This window comes from Podarcis gaigeae (genome assembly GCF_964106915.1).
Source record: "Podarcis gaigeae genome assembly, chromosome: 4".
In the NCBI taxonomy this organism is placed as follows: domain Eukaryota; kingdom Metazoa; phylum Chordata; class Lepidosauria; order Squamata; family Lacertidae; genus Podarcis; species Podarcis gaigeae.
The window spans coordinates 97,789,821-97,801,943 of record NC_139677.1 but is presented as its reverse complement, the minus strand read 5'-3'; the positions used below and the strand labels follow the sequence as shown (position 1 = coordinate 97,801,943).

Here is a 12,123-nt window from a genome sequence, read left to right as displayed (position 1 = left end):
TTGCCGAAGAATGGATGTTTTTGAATTCTGGTGCTGGAGGAGACTCTTGAGAGTCCCATGGACTGCAAGAAGATCAAACCGATCCATTCTGAAGGAAATCAGCCCTGAGTGCTCACTGGAAGGACAGATCCTGAAGCTGAGGCTCCAAGACTTTGGCCACCTCATGAGAAGAGAAGACTCCCTGGAAAAGACCCTGATGCTGGGAAAGATGGAGGGCACAAGGAGAAGGGGGCGCCAGAGGAAGGGATGGTTGGACAGTGTTCTCGAAGCTACCAGCATGAGTTTGACCAAACTGAGGGAGGCAGTGGAAGACAGGAGTGCCTAGCGTGCTCTGGTCCATGGGGTCACGAAGAGTCGGACATGACTAAATGACTAAACAACAACAACAGCAGCAGCACATATTTCTGTATTTGTTTCATAAAATCTATACACCTCTTGACCCCAACAACAATCAAAGTGGTACACCCAAAGGTAAAACAAGAAAATAAATCACAATATATTGTATGTAGCTGCAGGACAGAAAGTTGGAAGTCCTTTTACTTTTTCTATTTTTCCAGTAGCTTTTCCTGTCTTTCCTTTTTCTCCCCCTTTCTCTTATTTTTAGGCCTCTCCTTTTCTTCTTTCTGACTTTTTAAAGCTAGGTAGTTGTCTTATCATGGTATATTATAAAAAGGTACTTTGTAAAGGGTATGTGGTTTTGTATATCTAAGTAAAAGGTAAAGGGACCCCTGACCATTAGGTCCAGTCGTGGCCGACTCTGGGGTTGCGGCGCTCATCTCGCTTTATTGGCCAAGGGAGCCGGCGTACAGCTTCCGGGTCATGTGGCCAGCATGACCAAGCCGCTTCTGGCGAACCAGAGCAGCGCATGGAAACGCCGTTTACCTTCCCGCCGGAGTGGTACCTATTTATCTACTTGCATTTTGACATGCTTTCGATCTGCTAGGTTGGCAGGAGCAGGGACCGAGCAATGGGAGCTCACCCCATCACGGGGATTCGAACTGCCGACCTTCTGAGCGGCAAGTCCTAGGCTCTGTGGTTTAACCCACAGCGCCACCTGTGTCGGAACTGTTGTTATCTGGCACCTGCAATGGTGCCAGTTCTGCGGATCGAAGCGGTTGAGTGGGAACATGTGGAGCCAGGAGATACATGTTCATACAAAAGCTTCAACCAAAAGATCATGGTATAAGGCAGCTTTTGTGCCATACTGCTTCATCACCAGTAGGTGGAGCTATGTATAAAACAACTACAGGATTTATTTATTTTTTGCATGATGGGCCTCTTTTTTCCCCAAAACACAGCTTTTTTTGCAGAACAATTGCAAAGTAAGATGTGTCTTCTGTTGAAAGACCAGCAGATGCCTCTTGTCGTTTGAGCTTCAGACTACTCTCAGATCTCTTGCCACTAAGGCTAAATGGCTGTGCCCAAAGTTTTATAGATCAGTGGTTTTTGAAGAAGGGTTTATTTCCTGGTTTTTAACTGCATGGGTATAAACTGCTTCAAATTATCAAAACGACTTTTACTTCTGTAAATGCTTTTTAAAGGATGAGTCAACGAGGCGCAATGCCTGGTGAGGAATACCGTAAGTGGAACATACTGTTACTATCGCTGCTTGATTTTACTGGATTGTATCCAATGTTTGCCCTGCTCTGAGTAGTCCCATTGAAACTAATGGATCTAAGATAGTAATGGCTGCCCTCCAAGTAGGAAGAACTCTGGGCACTACCCATTGTGCTTAATTGCCCTAAGCCATCCTGAGCATTGCAAATTCGTTTTTTTTATAATAAATATTTTTTATTAGATTTTCCATTAAAAAAAACATTTTTACAAAATTATACATCCCTGAGCACTGCAAATTCATTGGAAGGGCAGAGTGTGACGTTATTAAAAATAAACAATGGCTCTCAGGAACTGAGCTTGTAGGCAACAAAGAATATGCAATGCGTGAATCAGTCAATTTTGGCTTCTCGTTTTTCCAGTCTGAAGCTCAGCTCCTAACATTTCCACATCAGTTTGCGATTATTATTGTTTTAAAACCATCCTGAAAATTCACCAGCAATTTTAGTGTGAATTTCTCCTAAACCACAGAGCGTAGGGGTTGCTGATCAGAAGGTCATCGGTTCGAATCCCCACGACGGGGTGAGCTCCCGTTTCTCGGTCCCTGCTCCTGCCCACCTAGCAGTTCGAAAGCACATCAAGTGCAAGTAGATAAATAGGTACCGCTCCGGCGGGAAGGTGAATGGCATTTCCGTGCGCTGCTCTGGTTCACCAGAAGTGGTTTAGTTCTGCTGGCCACTTGACCTGGAAACTGTCTGCAGACAAACGCTGGCTCCCTCGGCCAGTAAAGCGAGATGAGCGCCACAACCCCAGAGTCGTCCGCGACTGGACCTAATGTTCAAGATTAGAGGTAAAGGGACCCCTGACCATTAGGTCCAGTCGTGGACGACTGTGGGGTTGCAGCGCTCATCTCGCTTTATTGGCCGAGGGAGCCGGCATACAACTTCCGGGTCATGTGGCCAGCATGACTAAGCCGCTTCTGGCGAACCAAAGCAGCGCACGGAAACGCTGTTTACCTTCCCGCTGGAGCAGTACCTATTTATCTACTTGTACTTTGATACTTTCAAACTGCTAGGTTGGCAGGAGCAGGGACTGAGCAACGGGATTTGAACCGCGGGGATTTGAACCGCTGACCTTCTGATCGGCAAGTCCTAGGCTTTGTGGTTTTAACCCACAGCGCCACCTGCATCCCTTAATGTTCAGGGGTACCTTTTTACTCCTAATTATAGACATTTTTATATGCAATTTTGCCCAGTAAACACATATTGTTGCATAGTATTTCTCCCAATGCTGAAGCATTCTTGTACCTTAACTCCACTATGATATACAGTTCTATGCACGCTTTAATATGGCAAATGAATTTTTGTAAATGGTGGTTGGCTCCATTGCAAAATTCAGAGAAACGTGAATTTCGAAGGACCTTTGCGTTTCAGTTTGCGTACCGTTTTGAAAAGTGAGAATTAGGGAGATTCATATTTGATGTGAACCAAATTGAATTTCTCTCCCCACTCACCACCAATCTTTAGCCAAGAGATTCTGGTCCTACCTGGTATTCTCCGATTTCCTGCTCATACACTGGTGCAGGAAGAGATAGTCTTGGGGGGCACTGGTGGAAAGCGTGGTCCGGATATGGTTGGCGGGTGAATCGAAGGTGAAAAGGGTGGGCTGGCTGGAGTGCGAAGGAGCGGACGACTTCCGTTCTCGCAGGAGCCGCTGACTGGAGCCACTCAGCTCAGCCGGGGAGGAACGTGGCCCGTGAATGACAGAAGGAATGTTTCTTAGAGAATCTGCACAGGAAGAATTGAGGGAGATATTGTCACCCTTAAAATAACAACAACAACAAAAACAACAGCAATAATTTATACTCTGCCCATCTGGCTGGGTTTCCTCAGCCACTGTGGGTGGATTCCAGCAAAATATGAAAATACAGTGGACGCTCAGGTTGCAAATGTGATCCGTGCAGGAGGCACGTTTGCAACCCGCAGTGCCGCACTTGCGCACATGAGGGTTGCAATTTGGCGCTTCTGTGCATGTGCAAAGCGTGATTTAGCGCTTCTGTGCATGCACGACCGCCGAAACCCGGAAGTAATCCGTTCCAGTACTTCCGGGTTTTGGCGGGCCCGTAACCCGAAAAAACGCAACCTGAAGCGTATGTAACCCGAGGTATGACTAGACAGTGGTACCTCGGGTTATAGACGCTTCAGGTTACAGACTCTGCTAACCCAGAAATAGTACCTTGGGTTAAGAACTTTGCTTCAGGATGAGAAGGCGGTGGCAGCGGGAGGCCCCATTAGCTAAAGTGGTGCTTCCGGTTAATAACAGTTTCAGGTTAAGAACAGACCTCCGGAACCAATTAAGTTCTTAACCCAAGGTACCACTGTACAATAATTCATCAAATATTAAAAGCTTCCCTAAACAGGGATGCCTTCAGATGTCTTCTAAACGTCAGGTAGAACTTAACAGAGCTATAATGCCCAACATCCAACAAACAAACCATAGTTCCCATGATTCTTTGGAAAAAGCAATGTGCATTAAATATGCAATCGGACAGAGAACGAGTGGCTCTTCAGGTGTAGAACAACAGAATCATAGAATTGGAAGGGACCCTGAGAATCATCAAATCCAACCCCATGCAATGAAGGAATACGCAGCTGTCCCATACGGGTATTGAACCTGCAACCTTGGCGTTATCAGCACCATGTTCTAGCTAACTGACCTATCCAACTGAGTCATGCATCTAGATTCCAGTTCCCACCATCCCTAGCTACCAATGGCCATGTTGACAAGAGGCTGATGGGGACCCTAACACCCTAGGGATGACTACAAGTTCCCCATTTCCTCTGCCTAAACAAGGTGATTCACCAGTCTCCTATACATTCTCAAGTGATAAAAATAGGCATGTCTGCAGGGTTATTTTACCCGTACCACAAATCCCTATTTTAGAGAGAATAAAATAACATCAGTATGTGGTTCTGACTGATTGGTTGGTGCCTGTGCACACCACCGATCAATATTGAACATTTAATGGTGTCATTATGACATTAAGGAGAAAAGTTCTTTGCATAGCTCAGTACAGGGATGGATTACACACACAATGCTCAAATTCCATTCTTTGGGCAGAGGAAAGCTACCTGGCAGCACAGCACACTATCAGAATTTAAGTCGTCACGTTTGCCTAGTTATGCTATTAATATTATCCTGCGACCATCATTTGAGGTCCTTCTTTGTGGGCCTCCTTCAGGTGAGGCCCAGAGGGTGGCAACACAAGAACGGGGCCTTTTCTGTCGTGGCTCCCCGTCTGTGGAATGCTCTCCCCAGGAAGGCTCGCCTGGTTCCTCCATTACATACCTTTAAGTTCTATGGCCTTTTAAATGTGCTTTTAGGAGGTGGGGTTATTGGTCTGTCATTGTTATGTATTTTGCGTCCTCATTTTGTATTGTTATGTTGTGAACCGCCCCGAGATCTTCGGATGAAGGGCAGTAATAATCTGAGTGGGTCTAGCTAGGGCTGATGGGAATTGAAGTCCAAAACATTTGGAGAGTGCCAGGTTAGTGCCCTTATGATTTGGGCAGTTTTATATTCAATCCCAGGGACACAGGTGGGTTAAACCACAGAGCCTAGGACTTGCCAATCAGAAGGTCGGGGGTTCGAATCCCTGCGACGGGGTGAGCTCCCGTTGCTCGGTCCCTGCTCCTGCCAACCTAGCAGTTCAAAAGCACTTCAAAGTGCAAGTAGATAAATAGGTACAGATCCGGCGGGAAGGTAAACAGCGTTTCCGTGTACTGCTCTGGTTCGCCAGAAGCGGCTTAGTCATGCTGGCCACATGACCCGGAAGCTGTATGCCGGCTCCCTCGGCCAATAAAGCGAGATGAGCGCCGCAACCCCAGAGTCGGCCACGACTGGACCTAATGGTCAGGGGTCTCTTTAGCTTTACCTTTTATATTCAATTTCTCGTGCTGCATTCTCCATTTTCACAGCTGCTGCGCACGGGGTCGAGAAAGGGAGGAGGAATGTGGAAGGAGGCAGGAAAAAGGGAATTAATCAAATCAGCTCCTGGATGAATAAACCCGTCCTGTTTGGGGGGTTTTGCTTCTTGGTCACGCAAGGAAGTGACAGAATGCCAGGAGCTGGCTTTTAAATGTACAGCTGCCCAACTAGTTTTTTCATTCAACTTGGGGGGGGGGGGAATCCTGAAACATACAAATAAAAAGAGGTACACACAAGGGACATAGCCAAATTGGGGGGGGGGCAGGAGCCGATGCCCCCCTAAATCAAGTAAATAAATAAAAATACTTAATTAACTGACTAATCGTGTTGCAGATAGCTTGGTTCTGCCCCCCAATAAATCCTGTGCCATCGCCCCCACCATAAATCCTGGCTACGATCATGATACACACATAATTTTTGGACATACCCTAAAATATAGACCTTTTGGATCGAAGAAATAATAGTAGCTGGAAGCATGATAGGAAATATAGTCCCCGTGAACCCGCTGGTAATTTGGTTTGGGCATGCCTTGATAGATGACAGCGGAACGACCTTAAATATTATTTTTCTTTCCTTTGTTAAGGAAATTGGAAATTACAAAAAAGAGGAATGCTTTGATCCGGTTTTACCAAAATTATGCCAATACATCAGTCTCCCACCCCCAAAGTATTTAACGTGCACGCGGCACCCTACGCAGTAATTCTTATTGTTAATGGGGAACTACTTTTATGCTCCAAGTTATCAGTGAACTGGTGATCATTTACTGCTTAAAAACATTGAACAAAAATAGATAAAAAGATGCATGCTGTTTAAACAAGCTAAGTGGGAGGGGGAACAGAGTGAAATATTTTTTGGGGGGGGGGTTGCTGGAGAGGAAGATGAATGAATCGGGGTGAAGGTTCATTGCAGGGGGCTCTAATGCAGTAATTTTTTTAAAAGCTCAGATTTTAGGTGGGAGAAATAGGCCCATTACTCAACAGCCGCACACTATTCTAGAGACATGAGCGGGCATCACTCAAAACAGACTCACACTCCATAATCTCTAGTAAAAGCAGGCTTCTCACCCCAAGGGAGCCCATTCCATTGACACTGGCATTGATTTTCAAAAATGTATCCTTGCTTTTCTCCCCACAGTGACCCGGCCACTAAGTGCTATTAGCGATTGCAGCGGGTTCAGAACTCACTCACCACCGTTTCAGGAGACGAAACCCCATCAATAGAGGCAAGGGGAAGGGGCAAGAAAGCTGCAAGCTGCTTGTGTTTGAACTTACTGTGGTGCAGAGAGAAGCAAAAAGAGGGGAAATAAGTCAGAAGATGGAACGTTTGTCCTCTGCGGCGGAAAATTCAGCGGACGTGCCTTACTTTTTGGTCGCTGTTGGAGAGCGAGAAGGATCTGGGGCATGTGGAGAATACTTGCAAACAGGTGAAACGTTTTGTTTGCTTGTTTATTATTTCAGTACAGTGGTACCTCGGGTTAAGTACTTAATTCGTTCCGGAGGTCCGTTCTTAACCTGAAACTGTTCTTAACCTGAAGCACCACTTTAGCTAATGGGGCCTCCTGCTGCTGCCGCGCCACTGGAGCACGATTTCTGTTCTCATCCTGAAGCAAAGTTCTTAACCCGAGGTACTATTTCTGGGTTAGCGGAGTCTGTAACCTGAAGCGTATGTAACCCGAGGTGCCACTGTATTGTTCTCTATTGAATTTGTTTGACGACCTGCATCCGAAGGGCACAGGGTGGTTCGCAAAGTAAAAATGCGAAATGAAAACACAAAATGTGTAATAAAACAAAGACAAATATGAAACAAACCAATATCCCTCCCTTCTACATCCACTTTATTATTTATTAAATTTACATCCTGCTCCTCCTCCCGAGGGAGCCCAAAGGAGAAAACCTGAAACAAAACTTATTTGCGAGCAATTAACACCATTTAAAAACATTTTAAAACGAGTAAGAGCCATCTAAAAAATAAGATACCCTCAGTTACTAAATTTCAGAGATGACACTGCTGATATCTACCAGACATATAATAATAATAATAATAATAATAATAATAATAATAATAATAATAACAACAACAACAACAACAATAATAATAATAATTTAATTATACCCTGCCCATCTGGCCAGGTTTTCCCAGCCACTCTGGGAGGCTTCCAACAGAATATTGAAATACAATAACCTATTAAACGTTAAAAGTTTCCCTAAACATGGCTGCCTTCAGATGTCTTCTAAAGGTCTGGTAGTTGTTTTTCTCTTTGACATCTGGTGGGAGGGCGTTCCACAGGGAGGGCGCCACTACCGAGAAGGCCCTCTGCTTGAGTAAACAAGAATGCTTTAAATTCCTCCTGAACTATATGGGTTTTACATCTTATTATTATTTGTAACAAATACTATTAGCATCTAGGAGAAGGAAAACTCTGATCCTAAACCTCTGCTGCCTTGTGGCTAATAAATAATAATAATAATAAATAATAAATATAATAAATAACAACAACAATAATACTTTTATTATTTATACCCTGCCCATCTGGCTGGGTTTTCCCAGCCACTCTGGGCAGCTTACAGCATATTAGAAACATGATAAACACATCAAGCTATACTGATTTGTGAGAGGGGCTTCAGGAATAACCCCTGAAGAACAATCCATACCCTCTATCTTGCAGGATATATTTGGGAGAATATAGAATCATAGAATCATAGAGTTGGAAGAGACCACAAGGGCCATCGAGTCCAACCCCCTGCCAAGCAGGAAACACCATCAGAGCACTCCTGACATATGGCTGTCAAGCCTCTGCTTAAAGACCTCCAAAGAAGGAGACTCCACCACACTCCTTGGCAGCAAATTCCACTGTCGAACAGCTCTTACTGTCAGGAAGTTCTTCCTAATGTTTAGGTGGAATCTTCTTTCTTGTAGTTTGGATCCATTGCTCCGTGTCCGCTTCTCTGGAGCAGCAGAAAACAACCTTTCTCCCTCCTCTATGTGACATCCTTTTATATATTTGAACATGGCTATCATATCCCCCCTTAACCTCCTCTTCTCCAGGCTAAACATGCCCAGCTCCCTTAGCCGTTCCTCATAAGGCATCGTTTCCAGGCCTTTGACCATTTTGGTTGCCCTCCTCTGGACACGTTCCAGTTTGTCAGTGTCCTTCTTGAACTGTGGTGCCCAGAACTGGACACAGTACTCCAGGTGAGGTCTGACCAGAGCAGAATACAGTGGCACTATTACTTCCCTTGATCTAGATGCTATACTCCTATGGATGCAGCCCAGAATTGCATCCAGAGGCGGTTGGATGGTGCCTTGTACGCCTCCTTCCAGCAACACCTGCAGCCAAACTGGTGCCAAACGTCTTGCTCTGCTTTCCTTTGGACCCCACCAGTGAGGCCAAAGGGTATGTGTGTGTGTCTTGTCATCTGGGCAGCTCAGGACCTCCAGACACACTGCCCCGGCCTGCACCGCAGGATGGTCACTTTGGTGCTGCCAACACAGTAAAATAAAAGCGGCTCAGTTCTGAGCAGTGCCAGGCAGCTGCCATCTGAAGTCTCCCCAAAAACCAATGCTCACCATTGAAGTCTCATCCAGAAGCAACATATGAATGAATGAATTTATTAATACGGTCACAGACCAGCATCAACACATACAATATCACAGATTATAAAAAGTATCAAAAATACAAGAGACAATGTGAATAGAACAAAAATTTAAATATAAGAATTAAAAATTAATTGTTAGCGTGCCCCCTGTAATTAACATTTAGGGGTTTGGTCATTATGGGATACCACTTGCTTCCTGCGATTGATTGCAGACGCACAGAATTTAGCTACATTTAATGTAGTCTTGGGATTCTTGTCCTCTAGCAGTAGTTTTATTTTTATTTTTTTTATAATATATTTATTAGCAGTTTTTTAATTTAATTACAATTCCAATAAACAATACCATAAAACATATCTTTTAACATAATCTTCTTAACTTCTTTGGACTCCCTCGCATCTCCCGCTCCTGCGTTCCTAGCCAAAAAGATTTTTCCAGCAAATTTATCCCCTTATTTCGATTCTTATTATCTAATTTTCCAATATTATATCACTAATTTTTAATATCCTTTATTCAAATCTAAAAGAATTAAATATAACTTTTCCAAAAATTTATCTTTTCTTAAATTTAACTTATCTTCATATATCACTTCCGCTATCTCAATGGTGCCCAGTTGTTTACATTCTAGCATCCTCCTTAACATTCATATAATTTATAATATTTTGTAGATAGATCTTTCAATTCAAGTAGTTTTAAACTATGGTATTCCAATTCTTTCCTAGACTTTTGCAAAACAGGTGTAATAAAAGTCAAACGTATATCCTCATAAAGACGACAATGTAATAATACATGTGAAGCAGTTTCAACTTCCAACGAGCCACAAGGACAGACCCGTGCTGTGTATGGTTTACCCTCAAATCTACCCGAAGCAACATATACCATCACTGGGCGAGACACTCGTTCTCTCTGGTGAGAGGAGACAACTGAGTGACCATAATAATAATAATAATAATTTATTATTATTTATTTTATTCTTTATTTATTTATACCCCGCCCACCTGGCCAGGTTTCTCCAGCCACTCTGGGCTGCTCCCAATCGAGTGTTAAAAACAATCCAGCATTAAATATTAAAAACTTCCCTAAACAGGGCTGCCTTCAGATGTCTTTTAAAGATAAGATAGCTGCTTATTTCCTTCACATCTGAAGGGAGGGCGTTTCACAGGGCGGGCGCCACCACCGAGAAGGCCCTCTGCCTGGTTCCCTGCAACCTGGCTTCTCGCAATGAGGGAAGCGCCAGAAGGCCCTCGGAGCAGGACCTCAGCGTCCAGGCAGAACGATGGAGGTGGAGATGCTCCTTCAGGTATACGGGACTGAGGCCGTTTAGGGCTTTAAATATCAGCACCAACACTTTGAACTGTGCTCAGAAACGTACTGGGAACCAATGCAGATATCTCAGGACCAGTGTTATGTGGTCTCGGCAGCCGCCCCCAGTCACCAGTCTAGCTGCCACATTCTGGATTAGTTGTAGTTTCCGGGTCACCTTCAAAGGTAGCCCCACATAGAGCGCATTGCATCTGGGAGTCTAAGGGGGGGGTGGGGTGAAAGCAGCCTAAAGGTGGCAGGGATGATGGTGTGAGGGTTGGCATTGCCTCTGGTGGGTCCCAACAGATGCCCGAGTGTGGCTGGTGCTGGTTTTGAAAGCAAGTTGCAAACGTGAACAATAAAATCAATGAACGGCGTTTGCCATAAATAAAAATTGTGCGATACAGTTCCATCTGTCTTCTGTTTACCAGGTTCAGTCCCTATTTTCGGCACCTCTTCCTGGTAAAACATTGTCCCTATTTTGTGTTTTTCAGCGTGTGTGTGTGAGGGGGGGGGGGGAGAGATTGGGAGGTTGCTATTTTCTTGCTTAAAAAAAAAAATGCAAGCGTAATTCCAACAGGAAATGTTGAGTTCTGTGAAGCTCTGGAAGTTTGTTTTATTCCACATTTACTTTAGCTTCCTGTGGATACAGAACACACGCACATACGCACAGAAATCTAGCAAAAAAAGAATGAAGAAAATGTTATTGCTGCACAATGGTTTCTTCTCTTGCTGTTAAGACTGACACGGCGAAGCGTTCCTTTCCCCAGCAGGCTCTTAAAAGGGGAGGAAGAAAAGGATCTGGCAGAGAATTAAGAGATTCTCCTGACACCGAGTAAATCAAGGCTGGAGATTATCTGCGATCAGTACTCAAACCACTCTAATGTGAGAAAGAAATTCTATCTGTTACACAGGCCCGAGGCGCAGTCGTGTTTTGTTCCACCGTCTCTGGGTGCAAGGAAGCTCAGAGAGGGGGCCTTCAAGGTTTAAAACAGCCATCATTAAAAATATGAGCCCTCTACAATATCTGCAAATGTGGTGTGAAGGCTGGCAACATCAAACCCGCAAGGCAGGAATCTCCTGCAGATGACCGCGCTGCCTGGAGACAAGAGAGTTAGGTTGTGTATCCACAGCAGTAACCACATGAGGAATGGCCACCATGGTGTATCTGCAGCAGCACAAACAGACACCGTCATCTGCCCCAACTGCAACAAAACATGTCTCTCCTGCATCGGTCTCTAGAGGCATTACAACCTTCCAACAGCTTCACTTCACTTCCCTAAGGTGCATGCCACAGTGGTTTTCCAAGAAAGACTGCCAGCAGTTCTCCAGGGTATGGTGCAGGGTCTGGTGAGGGACACGTTGTTGTCATGGTCCGGTTCACGGGCGATCAAAGTCCCGGCGCGGGACGTTGGGACCGGGGGCAAGATGGTGGGGTGGGGGCAGGAACGGGAGTCCAGAAGGCAGGAAGCTAAGAGTCTGAGGGTCAGAGAGCTGGGAGTCACGAAGTCAGGGGTCCGAGGATCAAGAAGCAAGGAGTCATGAAGTCAAGGGTCCGAGGATCAAGAAGCAAGGAGTCATGAAGTCAGGGGTCCGAGGATCAAGAAGCAAGGAGTCACGAAGTCAAGGGTCCGAGGATCAAGAAGCAAGGAGTCACGAAGTCAAGGGTCCGAGGATCAAGAAGCA

At 45.0% G+C, this 12,123-nt stretch overlaps 1 protein-coding gene across 1 annotated transcript in view; it reads right to left on the bottom strand.

The window, feature by feature from the left end:
* The window catches only part of GAB2 (GRB2 associated binding protein 2), a 146,729-nt gene that overhangs the window by 16,323 nt on the left and 118,283 nt on the right, over positions 1-12,123 (bottom strand). Inside the window, exon 3 of the mRNA XM_083736685.1 lies at positions 3,101-3,341. Within this exon, the coding sequence (XP_083592811.1) occupies positions 3,101-3,341 (241 nt within the window). The remainder of the gene's footprint in view (positions 1-3,100; positions 3,342-12,123) is intronic.